Below are 15,581 nucleotides of genomic sequence, written 5' to 3'. Positions count from 1 at the left end.
TAAGGGTACAGGTCATTCAGTGGCCTTAATTACATTTCTCACAGTATACTTAACCATCACCACCATCCAACACCAAAACTTATTTCTCACCCCCAAGAGAAACTCTGTACCCATTAAGCAAACACTCATTTCCTGCTTCCCACAGTCTCTGGTAACCTCTAATCTACTGTATTTCACATTTTGAAAAAATTTAAGGGGCCAAGTTTCTGGTTGGTGTCGTGACCAGGGACCTTGAGTCTCATGGGTCCTTTAGAGAGCTCAAGCTGCCCAGCCAGAGTCCAACACCAGCAGAGGTGCAGAGTATACCTGAGGGGGCCCACCGGCCCCTGGAGTCCCCCAGGGCAGAGGGCCTGTGGGGACCTGTGACGTGACCACCGGCCGTGCTGGGCCTGTTCCTGGCCTCACTCACTGCCCCAAGGACAAAGGGAGGCAGAGGGAGAGTGTGGGCTGGTCTCCAGGGGAGAGGTCAAAGGTAAATACACAGGTTGGCAGGTGCAGCTGCAGGCCCAGAGGTCTGAGACTACACCTCTCCCACCGCCTTCTACCACCGTCCTCCACTTCAACATACATACTTGCTCTCCCCCTTTCCGCCTCTTACTCCTAAAACCAGAGACATGTGGCACAATTCCCAGCCTGGACAGGCATCCAGGGCTCCTTCTTGGGGGGGGGGGGGGGGCATGAAGCCCCAGCACTGTTGCCCCAGCATCCACACCCCAGCCCCTGGCAACCTAACTACCCAACAGGTGGGCCACCTTGCTCTTTTGTTCTCACTGTAGGAGCTGTAGCAATAATAACCACAGCATCTACTCCTGGAGCCCAACGTGCCAGACTTCTGCCAAGTAGAACATGTATGCGATGCATGCCTTATCTTATTTGGGTCTCACCACAGCCCAGTAAGATAGTTGGTATTTGTCATAGATATGGACTCCTAAGCATCAAGAGGTTAGAGAGCACCTTTAAAACACAGACCCTACTCTCTAAGTTGGACTTAGACTCTGACTAAGTATGTCTGCAGTGGGGCCATAGATTCTGTTCACGTAAAAAGCCACCTGGCTGAAAGATGAGTCTCTTCAACAGATTGTGCTGGGAAAACAAGATACCCCACACCAAAAAACATTCAATGCACCCCTACCACACACCATGTACAAAAACTGACTCACAACGGGTCAACGACCTAAATATGAGAGTTAAAACCATAAAACTCATAGGAGAAAACATAAGGAAAGATCTTTAGGACTCTGCATTTGGCAATGGAGTCTTACATATGGCACCAAAAGCATGAGCAACAAAAGAAAAACAGAAAAACTGGAGTTCATCAAAATTAAAGGCATTACCAAAAGAATGAAAAGACAACCCATGGAGAAAAAGTAGTTGTAAATCAGATATCTGATATCTAGAATATATAAATAACACCTTCATTCAACAACAAAAAGACAAACCCAATGAAAAAATGAGCAAGGACTTAAAAAGGCATTTACCTAAGAAATGTGGCCAATAAGCACATGAAAAGATGCTCAACATCATTAGGCCTTGGGGACATGTAAGTCAAAGCTATAATGAGATACAATTATGGAGGATGTGGAAAAAGCAGGAACTCTCGTGCATTGCTGATGGGAGTATAAAATGACATAGCCACCGTTGGAAAATAGCTTAGCAGTTCTTCAAAAATTTAAACATAGAATTACCATATGAACTGGGTAGATGGAAATACTAGAGGTCAATGAGAGGGAGAGGTAAGAGGAATGGTATGAGTTTATTTCTTTTTCTGGAGTGATGCAAATGTTCTAAAAAATGATCAGTGATGAATATACTACCATGTGATGATATTGTGAGCCATTGACTGTACACCACATATGGAATATTTGTATGTTAAGAATGTTCCTGTTGGTACATTTTTTTGATTTGTCAATGAAAAAAAGAAGACAGGGATGCAGGGACCACACAGCCTCGTGGACCATGAGAAGATGTCTGAATTCTGTGAGAGAGTAAGTCCCACCTCTTAGAGCCTGTTGACAGCTGAACAGGAGATGCTCCTACAAAGGACATGAGGACATAAGGGTGGGGCAAGCTCCAAGGGAGAAGGTAGTCAAGAAGGTCTGCAAAATGGGTGTCATTAGGACATGGGGTCCTTAGAATGCAGCCCAAATGTCAGCTGGGAGCCTGCTGATTCCCTAAAGAGTTGGGCAAATAGGCCGAAACATCTATAAAAGAAAAAGTATTTTAAATCTGGTCTAGAACAGAATTCCTAGGGCCATGTAATTCAAAATCTACATCTGGGAAGAAATGAACACTCCCTATAAAATGCTTAATCAATTTTCTGATAAACTTTAATGAGATTAAGATTTATTCTGGGCAAATAGTTTCCTCCACTCAGAACTGCTGACTGTCAGCCAAATGTCCAATGTTCTTCCACCAAACAAGCTTTTCCTTTTAGATCTTAGTCTGACAACGATGTAACTATTCTCTTTTCCTATAAAAGTCCCTAACAAACATGAATCTTGCATTGGCCTACTGGAGGCCTTTCCACAAATAATGAGATTTTAATAAAATTCTGACAATGATTTTTGATGGAAAAAAAAAAGAATTACCATATGAACTGGCAATTCCACTCCTAGATATATACTTCAAAACAATTGCAAGCAGGGACTCAGAAAGATATCTTGTTTACCAATGTTCACAGGAGCATTATTCACAACAGCCAAAGGGTGGAAGCAACCCAAGTGTCTACCAACAGCTGAATGGATAAACAGAATATGGTGTATCCATACCATGGAACATTATTCAGCCATAAAAATGAATGAAGTTCTGACACAAGGGATGACCTTTCAAAACTGAAAGAAATAAACCAGATGCAAAAGAACATATAGTATATGATTCCACTTATATGCAAAATCTAGAGTAAGAAAATTCATAGAGACCAAGTTGATTAGAGGTTACCAGGGTCTAGGGGATAGAAGGGTGAGGGGGTGTAGGGAATGGGGAGTTACTGCTTAACAGAATAGTGTTTCTGTTTGGGGTGATGGAAAAGTTTTTGTAACAATGGTGGTTCTGGCAGCACAGCTACCTATCGCGTGGGAGGGATTGAAACCACGCATCCTGCCCTTCCCAAGGGCTTGCCCAGTCCTCTTGACACAAGCTCACTGGAGAACCAGGGAAGGGAAGGCCAGGCCCAGCTGAATCAAACCATGGATTAACTAATTAATACATTTATCATTGCAAAGGATTTCAGATATCATCTGAAGTCCATGGCCAGTTGGAGAAGAATAAGGGGTCAAAGGCCATCTCTCCATTTGGTGCTGTTCTCCCAACTGAAGATCTGCTGACTTCCACCACGTGCCATCTTCCACATCCCTGCCAGGCTCAGAGCCCAACCCCCAACCGCTTCTGCTGGCAGATTAGCTTCCCAAATGTGAGCAGGGGCAAAGCCGGCTCAGGAGACTTAACTCTGCCCGATGGGTTTAGCTCAGCTTCAAAGCTTCCTAACTAGAACCAAATAAGCGGGCATATCGCAGTTGGAAAGGAGAGGCCGGAACGGGGGAGCAAAGCAGGGCCTCTTTGTAAAGCTGGATTACCTAAGGCATCAGTTTGCTGCCAGAGTGACACAGGGAGGCTGTCATGGTGGTCACCACCGGAAAAGCAAAATATCCCTCCCCTCCAAGTCGGAGAGACAAACTGAGGAGCAGCCCCAGGAACCTCCAGGCACTGGTGCCTGCAAGGCTTCAGAATCCATTCAAGCCCAGCATTGTCAAGAGGCCACTCACTACTGGCATCCCCCCAGCCTGGCCCCACCCTCTGCTTCTCCGTGGTGTTTGGCACATTCCTCACGTGCAGTGGGCTCAGGCTGCCAGGTCAGGCCACAAGCTCTCCCCCTCCACAGGCTCTGTGACAGCTTGCTGTCTCTCTCCCCACTGCCTGGAACTGTTCTCTCCCCACTGTTCTCTAGCCGGCAAACTCCTATTCAATCTTCAAAATCCAGGTGTCCCTTCACTTCTTTGTTATCTCTGTATTTTGCCCACAGCTCTGTCGAGCACCTACTGCTCAACTCTGTAACTATCTGTCCACCCTGGGACTCTGTGTACCTGGAGGGCCTTGGTTATGGCAAGCGCTCAATAAATTCATGGAATGGATACAATGGACACAAAGTATCCAGGCAGCCCTTTCAACAGAATAGAAAAGCCAAATATTCTCTAATTTTTTTTTTTTTTTTTTTTTTTTTTTTAGTAAATTAGGAAATTCCTAAAAGCAATACGAGCTGGATTTTCTCCCCTTTACTTCTAGTTGGAGCAAACATTTAAAGGGGAGAGTCAAACAACCTCCATGTGGAGCTGGGAGAAGAAAGACGAGTCAAGCTGGGCCTCCAGGATGCTGGCCCCAGGCCTGGGTTGCCCCTCCCTTGAGAAGCCCCCCACTCTAACCCTGCCCTTGGCAGTCCTATGTTCCAATGCTCAGGAGGACGAGCCAAGTGACCTCTCAATTCCACCACTTCCTGGCACGGGAAAACTGATCTGGGGCAACTGGAGCTCCTGTGCACGCAGCGGGCATTCAGTGAATAGTTGTGGAGTGAGTGAATGGACTCAATCAGGACCCCAACACCCTAGTAAGCCACAGAGGGCCTGGGGCCACGGAGCTGGCTACCAAGTTCAGCCAAGGGCAGCCAGGCCCGTGGAAGTACAAGCCGGGTGAGGGTAGGGTGAGGCCTCTCCACCTAGAGGGAGCCAGGTCCTCGAGGCGGAGATAGCCATTCACCCTGCTCCTGCTAGGACTTCCTCTTCTTTACCCTCTGCCCACCCCCATCCCCTCCTGATTGACACCAATACTCGCTCTGACACGATTTAAAAACAGATATTAAGACCAGGAAGTTTAATTTTTAATGCTTCAGAAAGGAGGTGAACACACAGCTGGTATTCCCCTGGTGGCCGTGTTCTGGGGGTCTCAGAGCGTTTGCCCCCTCATCTGTCCCCTGCCCCCAAGCAGGACCATGTGCCCGACCCACCCCGAAGATCCAATGGTAACAGCCCTGCGGCAGGCAGGATCCACGATGACAAACAGCCTGAACACCTCACACGTGGGCACTCTGGGAAGCCTCTGAACACCTCTTTCCAAGGTTACCCGGTAGCTCTGCCTGTTTGGAGAGACCAGGTGAGGCCAGCATGGAACACTGTTCAGACCATTCAAGCCCATTCCTCACTCTCTGTTCCAGAAAGAGGCACCCATGGACTCCTTGCAACACAACAGGCCACCAAATGTTGACTGTTCAGAGACCCTGGTCCTGGGCTCCAAGGATCAAGGGAGGAGCCATACAGCTCCCAGGCGTGCCCCCAAATATAGCTAAAGAGCCTTCCCCAAGTAGCCTGCACACATGCCGAGGTGAGCAGTCTGAGAGGGGAGGTTAATCAGACCCCACCCAGCACCCTGCCAACCCTTCCTGCTCCAGTGGGTAGGCTGAAGACTGCCTCTCCAGCTAATTGGCCTTTATTAAGTGAGTAATCCACAGGAATAGACTTCCCAATGGGGCCAGAATGTCACTACTCTGCCAGCCAGGATTTAAAGTGATGGGACAGCTCTGCTGGCAAGCAGGAAAAGTGACTATTTTCCTGAATGGAAATTATGCCCACCACCCCAGCCCTACCCCAGCCCTTCATATTGAGAAGGGCTGGGAGGAGTTGAGTGGGCATGATGATGTGCTGCCCCAAGAGAGGAACCCAGGCTCCAGAACTCAGAATCTCTTTCCAGTCCATCCCTACTTGGAGCTAAAAAGCTTCAAGCCTCCTTTGTACTCCTGGAGGGACGTAGAGTCTCTGGTTCTCATCCTAGAGTTTTCAGCCAGGTGCCCCTGGGAGGACTCAGAGGTGGAGTTGACTGAGGGAAAGGTCCCGAATGGTTTCCACTGCTGAGAGAAACACCTTGGGGTGGGTTTGACTGCCAGCAGAGAAGACCCTTGGACAGGGAAACTTCTGTCTCACTTCAAACTTCCTATTCCCTCTGCACCAGGAGACCAGCACTCTCTCTGGCCCTGAGGATGGAAGGGGTGTATGTGGAGGTGACCACTGAACTTCCCATCTCTAACTCCTCTTCTATAGCATACCCTCAGAAATGCTACCCTCTGGGATGTCCCCAAATCCCCCAGTACACTGGGGTACCAACACAGCTAGCACAGGCTGATTGAAGGTGGTGGTGTCAGGAGTAAAGCTGGACCCCCGCCAGCAGGCAGGTGTCCAGTAGCCTCTATGGCATCTGCTCTTTTCTTAGTAAGGCAGAGGGGCACCAGCCACAGAGCTCTGCCTCCCATCCTACCCCCAGTGACATCCAATGCCCTCACCAACACCAATCCCCTAAATGCCCCACCCAGTGGCAAGGAACCAGGGACTCTCAGGCTGGTGCAGGGCTGCAGTGTAGGGCAGCTGCACCTCCTCCTCTGTACTGGGAATCCTCCCAAATGGGCTCAGAGGAGGCGGAGGGGGTGTGGTAGCAGCAGCGGTTTGGAGAACTACCAGGTAGACTCCAGGATTATGGGAAGATCTCTATTTATTGATCGCTGGCCTCAGATTCAACTTCCAATGCCTTAGAAAAGACTCTTTTTGGGATCTGAGCCACTAGAGTTGAAAAAGTGATGGCTACGTAATTCCTAACAATTGCCCTGGATCCCAGCTGCCAGGACTCCACCATTCTGCCTCTGAACAGCCCAGCACACCTCCTCATCCCCTCCTGTCATTCCCCTCCCTACGCAGACTGGAACACAGCAGGGATCCTACCTCAGCACCCACCCGACCCGTACCTTTGCCCCTTCTCTTTCTTTTGGCTCTGTCCTCTGCCCCTTCTCTTCTATCAGGCCATAGCACCTGCCCACAGGAAGTCTTCATATGAGTAGCACACAGTGGCCCACCACCCCCAAATCCTGGCTAACATCCTGCACACCTGCCCCTCCAGCTCCCAATACGCACAACACCAAACACTCTTTATTATACACACTTGTTTATCTTTTGCTCAATTTTCCATCTTTCCTAAGGTCTATGTCTTATTTCATTAGCTCATTCACAAACATATGTTAGCTCATTCACAAACATAATAGGAATAAGTCTTTGAGACTCAATTTTGCCCAGCTCGTGGAATGTCATGAGAACTTGGAAAGTATTAAGTAATCAGAAAAGTCAGAGACTAAGTCACTGGACTCCTTGCCTGTTAAGACAGGGGTCCTATGTACATTCTAATTAAGAAGAAGTAGCAAATTCTTTCAGCAAAGGAAGGAAATTCCATTGGCTGGTACATTAACCTCTGCCAAGCTTTTAAGGGAAGATGGAAAAGAGCCACTTGTTCCCCCTACAGTAAGGTGCCAAGTGAGTTTTAATCAAAGGTAAGCTTGATAACTAACTTTTCTTCCCTATGAAGTAGAACTTGGGAACTCATAACAGAATAACACGGTGAGGATTTATAACTCTGTCCTTCCATTCATTCATTCACAAACATATAATGAGTGCAGGATGCAGTAGTACTGCACCAGCTTGGCAGAAGGACCCCAAACCAAGTAGGAACCATTGTAAAGGAGCTGCAAGCAGTTATACAGACTCTGGCCAGCAGGTGGCGCAGCGGGGATGGGAAGGAGCGCTGCCCAGTGGGAGTTACTGGCCAGAAGCACTAAGCCACAGCAGGAGGGGTTCTTTCTAATAAGTGTCAGCTAAGGCAGAGTGGGGCAAAGCACAACAGTTGGTTGGGAATACGAAAAAGGACAGAGAGGGGAGGGGTGAACAATGAAAAAGACAGCATTCAAGTACATCCGAAGGCACCAGAGAAGCACCCAGCTGACACAGATGCAGCAAATGAGTCAAAGACACAGGAGGCACTTGCCCATAGCGAGGCTACAAAGTCATTCTTGACATTCCAGATTGTTCTCACCACCCAAAAAAAGAACCAGCATATCTCTACCCCAGTTTCCGTAAAGCCCCATGACAGGTTAACATCCCAATAACAGTGGCTGGAGGGACCCAGCCCATGGAGACATCTGGGGGAATCCAACTCCCACCATCTCACACTGGGCTGGAAAGAAGCAGCAGCTCATGCCCCAAGCGGGGAAGGGGGCTTCCTCCCCAGAGAGAAGGCAAGGCTGAACTCAGGCACCTCCTCCCAGTTCCAGGATGTTCCATAATTAATGGGGTGGGGACAACGAATGTGAACATCACGACTGCACCCCCCTCTGCCCCCGCCCCCACCCCATCCCCACCCCAAACTTTGGACTGGAAAGGAATCTCAGGGCTTCAGAGATAGAGCAACTTGCCCAAGGTCATACAGGAAACTAATGCAGAACCAAGAAAACCCAGCCTTCTCCCATCCCAGCCCTGAGCTTTCCCCTTAGTGGGAAAAGTTGCCCCATCCACCTACACAGCTAAAAAAGTTATTTCAGTGAAAGTGAGTCAGTCCACCAAAAAGTTGAACAGTTCTGTCCAATTGCACTCTGGATGACTTTCTCCTGCTGCCCCATCCCCCTTCCCCGTGCTCCCCAGACCATGGGCAGCTAGCTAAACCCTCCAGCAAACCTGGGGGCAAGCCAAATATCTGGGCTGGCTATCTGACCATGTCTGGGCTCTGGTGCAGAAAGGAGGGGTAGCAGTAGGGGTGAAAGAACAATTAGATATGAATTTAAGAAGTTTTCAAATTTGCTGAACTAGTATTTCTTACACATACATGTACACATGCATGTGTGCGCACACACACACACACACACACACACACACACAGCCTCCAGGATCACATAGAGGCCAGAGAACAATTCAGAGCTGTCCTACCTATTGAGACCTTCTCCAGGAAGTTTCTTGCCAAGGACAGGGATGCCCCTGTTTGCTCCCTTTTCCCCTTCCAGTCACTGGGGCTCCCGGAGCTTCAGAGGGCTGACATGCCCAGTGGGACCATTTGTGGCCAGCCCATCCCTGCCCCATCCGCTGCAATCCCTCTACAGCAGCAGCAGGCCATCCGACAGCAGCACCCCTCCCACACCCCTCCTTTCCCACACAAGCCCCAACTCAGGGGGCATACGTGAGGGCTTGGGAGAGCGGCTCCTCCACCTTTTCCTAGAATTCACTGAAAGGAGAAACAGGACACAGCCTCTACCCATCCCCCACCCCCTCCCTGCCCATCCTACTCCCATAAAATGGTATAGATTGTTTTCTTATGTATTCTGGACAAATACAAGAAGAAACTCAGAAAACCACCTTTTTTGTACCTGTCTTCAACTCGGGGTCATGAAGGCTGTTAAAAATTCTGACCCCCACCCATTTCTGCAGGTTACCAATGGAAGGGACTTCCAGCATGAGCTTTCTTATAAGGGAAAGAGATGGTAGCAAACTTTGCCAGCCACCTAGGAGTAGGGCAAGTCGCTCCTGGAAGACAAGCAAGTTGCAACCTACATTCAGCTACCAATGAGAGGCAGAAAGGCAGAGAGAGATGCATAAAAGAGGGAAGAAAACAATATCCATAAAACCCACTTACCATTGTGCATAGAGCAGAGCAATGCAGCACGGAAGAGGGAGAGGGTATAATTCTATGGCAGGGAAAGAGAAGAGGAGAGCAAAGGGAGAGATAAACGGCAGGACTTACCCAGAATATTAGATTGAAGAGGAACATCATGTACTTCAAGCAGCAGAGGCAGCCCCGGGCCATGTTGCACTTCTTAAATTCTAGGAGGAAAACAAAGGACAGGTCCAAGTAAAACACCACATACTTGCTGCCTTTGGGTGCATTGTACTTGTCAGTCTTAACGCTGGCCTTGGCGCGGCTCTGGCCCCGGGAGCCCGCGGTGCCGTAGAAAGCGCCGGCCGTGAAGCCGCGACCGAACGGGCGGCCCGAGCTGGACGGCTTGGCAAAGTCCGAGTCCTTGCTGTCCAAAGATGGACTCCGGTGGATCGAAGAATCCTCACTACTCGACTTCTCCATGCTCACGTCGTTCCCAGGGGGCCCGAGGGGCGGGGGGCATCGCTCCCAGAGTGGGTCGGAGGAGGCGCCCCAATCGGGCGCGGGCTGCGGATGGGCCAGAGGAGCCTTGCACGCCCCCTCTCCGTACCGGGATGCACTCCAGGCCAACCCCCGTACCCCGGGGCTGCTGCCTCGCGGAAGGTACCCCGCTCCCCGGCCGGCCGGCTCGGACCGCTCTGCGGCGCGGCGAGGTTCGGTTCTTCGCGCACTGGCAGACGCTCTCCCGGCACCGGCTCGACTGCGTAACTTAGAGTCTTTGGGGAGGCTGCAATTTTATTTCTCTTTCCGAAGCGTTAGCTCGCCTCTCCGTGCACCGGGCGCTCCACGCGAGGCAGAGGGCTCCGGGATCCAGGCTCCCTGGGCACACCTCTCCCTGCTCAGCCCCGCGCAGAGCCCGATCACTTTGCGGACGCCCCACCTCCTCGCGCTCGGAGACTTTGCGGAGCTGCTTGCCGGCCCTGAGCTGCCCGGGCACGCGGCGGGCCGTGCCGATGGGATCCGCCGCAGCTGCAATCGCTGGGCTTTCCCAGTGAAATCCCAGCCCCGACTCCGGACTCTGAAATCGCCCGGAGCCCCCTCCCGGGCCCTCGGCCCCGCCCCCTGCTTTGCAGTCAACCAATGGCCGTGCGGCCTGCCTGGCCCCGGTGGGGGAGCCACCCCCTTCCCCAATGACACCATATCTTTAATAGGATTAGCGTTCTGCCGTGTGCCTATACAAGTGCACCGCGAATCCGCGCTAAATGTCAAGGGCTCTTTAGTTGGGGGTGAATTAGAACCTTCGTCGGAAGGCGCCAGTCTCTAACCGGAGGAAAGGGGACGGCAGGCAGCTGGAGGTACCAACGACGAGAAGAAAGCCAGAGGAACCGCTTGGGGAGGACCAGCGGGAAAGGGAGCGCAGCCACTGTCGGGCTGGCAGGCAACCCCGTTGCACACGGGGGCCAGTCCGGCCAGGGAAGCACGGTCTCCTGGCTACACACACACACACACACACACACACACACACACACACACACACACACACCACGCTTTTGCACACGTGGTCTGCTCAGGTGCGCAGGGAGAAGGCACCGCAGGGAAGGTGCGAGGTATGGGAAAGGCGCTTGGGGCCTCTGCGGTGCGTGCGCCGCCCTCCCCGCCCCCTCCGCGCGCAGGCGCGCGCGCACACACGCGCTCGGCAAGGTTCCTGCAGCTGCGCGATACCCCACCCCCGTGTGCCCGAGTGGACGCAGCTCGGACTCCGGGACCGGCCGGGCTGGGAGGGGTGAGTGGCCCAAGTGAGGCCCACCTGACCCCTCCGTATTGTGCCTTTGCCAATAGTCCTCTTGACCACAGGCCGGGTGGTCTCCCGCGAGGAGAGCGTGAAGGGGCGGGTCAGGGAAGTAGGAGGAGAATCGCTCTTGCTTGAGTCTTGGGAACATCCAGGAGCAGCTCTTCACTCTACCGTAAAACACTGCCACTGGGAAGCCTCCCATGGCCTCGTGCAGAAGTCTGCATTGCCGACCTGGGGCCACCACGATTTGCAGACATATGATGAAGATTAGAAGACTTGTCTGGCAGGGATCCATCTCTTTTTTCTGCCACCATCCCTATCAAATCAGCAATAGAGTGCTGGGAGCACAGGAGAGCAGGGGCTAGGTCTGTATCCCCAGCTGTGGGAGGCACTCAGTAAGTGATGGCTGGGTAGAATTCATGCCCTACCTGGGAGGTGGGTGTGAAATGTCCTCCTGGGATTCAAGCACTCATTTATTCCACATCTGCTATATGCTGCACATGGCCAGGTCCTTGAGAAAGCAGATGTAAGATGTGCTGCTCCCTGCCCTTCAGACCCACACACTCTAGTCAAGGAGATAAAAGGATATTCTTCACCAAAGCTGGGCAGATGGGCAAGTGCAGGACCGGGCTACCACACCTGCCTATGGCTGTTTAAGAAGAGGACACTAAATCCTCCCAGGAGGACAGAAGACCCTCATCCCAGGACTGCTGCAGGGATACAGTGCTGGGGGGCCAGCACCCTCACGAGCTCCTGCCTCCTAGGAGTGAGAACTCTCAGGTTCTGGGGCAGCTTAGCTTCTTTAAAGAAGCCTGCAGTGGTTTAACTATTCTGAGCCGCTCAACTCAGCTGGGGAGCCCAGCCCATAAAATGCAGTGTGAACGATGGCCACCAGCAATTTCTTGCCTCTAGGTCCTATGGCTGCCACCTCCAGATGAAGGGGCAGATGTCTGGCTGGCTCCGGATGGAACGCCACAGCCGTCTGACTGCAGTGACTAACACCTTTTGTCCTCTGCAGCTTCAACCCAGGTGGCTCCTGAGGGGCTCCCGGCTGCCACTTCATTCTCACAACATTCCTTCTTTGATGCAAACAGGGACAGATCATTTACCAGCTGGACTGGGTGTCAGGAGACCTGTTTTTCACTCTTCACCTTTTAGCTGTGTGATCAAGGGCCAGGCACTTTACCTTTCTGAGCTTCCAGTTCCTCTTCTTGAAAATAGGGATTAATAGATCCTTCCTCCTGGAGATGTTGTGAGGATAAAGTGAGCTGGCATCTGTGAAATCTTAAGCACTGAACAAACATAAGGTGCTGTTAACAGTGTTCTCTGATGGGCTCTTGGCACCAGCGGGGACTCTCCCAGGTTGGCTCTCTCCTTTCTCAGCTCTCGCTTCTCCCCAATTCACATTCTGTCCAGTCAAGATAGTTTCCATTGTCCCTGGATTGCTCCACCTTCATTTCTGTAAATTAATTGATGCAACCACCTCCCTCCTCCGCAACCCAGGCAGAAGTTTGAGGGGCTGGGGAGGGGAGCGGGGATGGCTCTGGCAAGGAAGAGAAGAGGCTATCTGATGTTACAGTGCTGCTCCCTCCTGGTCACGCTGTCGAAAGGGCACTGGAGTCCCATTCATCCATCCCTTACCAAAGCTGCAGTGAAGGCCCACTGGGGTACACGATCAGTATCAGAATGATACAGGCAACTCAGATTCTCAGATTTATAAGCCCTCATCGTACACCAGGCACCAAGCTTTATATGCAGGAACTCAATCTCCATGACTTCCCGATGGCACAGGTTTGATCATTATCTCCATTTTACAGAGAGGGAAATGGATGCTTAAAAGAGGGTAAGGAATTTCTCCAACAGTTAGGAATGTGCGGAGTCAGGACTGGATCCCAGCTTTGTGTGATTTCAAAGCCCATTTTTTTTACTCTCTTGGGAGCCATAGTTCCTGTCCTCAGAACCTCCAGGTCTAATAGATTTAAAAGCACAATGGGAGAACCTGAGGTAGTGTGTCATTAGAAAAGGACCCTGAGTATGGGGCAAAAGAGTACAAATGACCCAGAGCAGTGTCTCCAGCCTGATCACCAGCAAAGGTGAAACACCAAGGAGATGCCTCAAGTCATCTTACAGAGGGCAGGGAGAAGGAAGGGGGTGCAGGGAGAATACAGGCAGCTTCCTTCTGGAAGACAGGAAGCTATTCCATGAGGGCAGATGACTTGAAAAGGCGGTAGCCAGAATGTATCCCTCCTTCTTCTCCGATCACGTGTAGACCATCATTTGTAATAGCTTATTCATTATAGGCAGGACACTGAACAAGGAGCATGGAAAACACAAACATAAGTACATGGCCATGGGCCTGGAAGGCTCCCAATCTAGCTAAAGGAACAGCCTTCTTCCCCCCGCCCCCACACCTGCCAGCCCCAACCCACCCCCAACCCCCAACTCCAAGACCATATCTAGAGCACGAAGCAACATGATAGAGAAAACAGATCGAACCCTGTCTGTCTTTTGCTGAACCCAATCTAGCAAAGAGCTATTCCATGTGCCTGCCCTTTGAGAAGGGCTCTCTGCAATGGGTCTGCATGGGAGGAATGGAAGGGGGACAGCCAAGGAAGGCAGGGATTCAGGAGATGGGCCTCACTGAGCAGGGACAATGAGAATCAAAGGGAGCCTCTTTAAGAGACCTTATATGACACACAAAAAGTTCACACTTCATTTTGTACCTTCCCAAACAGTTGGAGCACAGAAGGAAACTAGTGGTTGACCAAGCTGGGCCTGGCAACAGGATGGAGGAGAGGTGAGAAGACCAGCGTCTATAGTTGCCTCTCCTCTACAGATATGGCGTGCAGAAGGAACCACAGAGAGAGGAGATGATCGGAGAAACCACCTCTCTTGATCTTCCTGGTTCTCAACCACTGGTCATGCCCAGGACAGGTGAACATTACAGGCTGCCCTGGAGCAGATCTCTGAGTACGTGAACAAGGCAGACCTGCCTTTTCTTTCTTTCCTTCTTTCTTTTTTTCCTTTTCTTTATTCCTTTCTTTCCTTTTCTTTCTTTCTTCCTTTCTTTTTTCACAACAACAACAACAAAAAATGAAGCAAGTGCAGAATTCCCAGAGGAGATGAAAAGAAGTGAATACATGAAATCACCACACGATACCCTGACTGGGGAGATGTGGGCATCAGAGTCGAGGCCAAGCTTGGTCTGACTGCCCTGAGTGCAGTGAGAAACAAAGCTCAGTCTTGGGTCTCTCACTCACCCATACACAGTCAAAGCCAATGGGCCAGCACAAACCCCCTTTCTGACCTGCACAGCATATTTCTGTTGTGACAATGCGCACAGTTTGCAAGGCATCCAGTGCCTCTATCAGACAAGCCAACTTCATCCAAGACTTAGGTTAGACACAGAGTCGCACTCACCATCCAAACGAATGATGTGTGAGAGGATAGCCCCTGCAGGAGGATGTTTGTTAAACTCCAAAATTGAGGTCAGAAAATGCTCTAATTGGTTGAGATCAGAAAAGTTTTAAATGTTGAGCAAGCCATTTAGAGATGGTGGCAAAAGAGAAGGAGGATGGAGAGGGATCTCTGGCAAGGGGCCACATCCCAGGATGCCTGCAGAAGATTCACTAGTGGGTGGGGGAGGGTCCAGAGAGAGGGGCAGCTCTTCCATAGACTATGGAAATTAACTGGCTGGGATGTTAGGTTACCATACTTGGCTCAGAAAGGATGGTGATAATGACGGTGAAAGGGTCAGGGTTGAACAGAAAAGGTGGTTTCGGTTTATATATTTGGTTTTTGAGACCAGTGAGGAAAAAAGGGGGGGGAAAGGGGGCTCTGTCTGCAGTGGGAGTGCTCACTGTCAGATGAGGGGATGAACTGCTCAGAACAGCCTACCAAGGGCAGTAGGCACCTCCTTATCTGTAGAGCTGGAAAGGAGGTTTGTTCCTCTCCTCCTTCCTTTGGCCCCCCAAGCTCTTTATTCAGGCTGCCATTTCAGTTTGTCCATCTGCCTCTGCTCTAGTCCCTGGGCTTCTGGAAGGGAGGCAGGGTTTGAGTCTCACCACTCCCTGTTTCCTGGCACAGTGACCATCCCAGTGATAGCAGGTGCTCAGAAAGTATGGGTGGGTAGACAGAAAAAGGAGATGACCATACCTAAACCCTGAGCTTTCCCCAAGGACAGGCTGAGTACTCCAAGTCCACTAACCAAATGAGGGGACCCAAGCCAGAAATCTATGGAATTGTTCCTGGAAAGCCGGCTATCTGAGAGCCTCTGGGCCTGACTATGGAACCCAGGAAATTTAAATGCCCAGCTCCAGAAAACACTATATAAGTGCCACGAGGTCGACTG

At 50.9% G+C, this 15,581-nt stretch overlaps 1 protein-coding gene across 10 annotated transcripts in view; it reads right to left on the bottom strand.

Annotated features, from left to right (window-relative positions):
- Window positions 1–15,581, bottom strand: part of TSPAN9 (tetraspanin 9) — a 214,768-nt gene that overhangs the window by 87,882 nt on the left and 111,305 nt on the right. For 9 of the 10 annotated variants that reach the window (XM_077169699.1, XM_077169700.1, XM_077169702.1 and 6 more), the window contains one exon: window positions 9,586–9,665. In XM_077169699.1, the coding sequence (XP_077025814.1) occupies window positions 9,586–9,648 (63 nt within the window). In that variant the 5' untranslated portion in view covers window positions 9,649–9,665. Of the gene's footprint in view, window positions 1–9,585; window positions 10,131–15,581 lie in introns of those variants that run through there. The other variant, XM_077169708.1, reaches the window with a different exon arrangement.

This window comes from Tamandua tetradactyla, chromosome 7 (genome assembly GCF_023851605.1).
Source record: "Tamandua tetradactyla isolate mTamTet1 chromosome 7, mTamTet1.pri, whole genome shotgun sequence".
Taxonomy (NCBI): Eukaryota; Metazoa; Chordata; class Mammalia; order Pilosa; family Myrmecophagidae; genus Tamandua; species Tamandua tetradactyla.
Note: the sequence above shows the minus strand (reverse complement) of the source record. Positions and strands in the feature narration are given on the sequence as shown.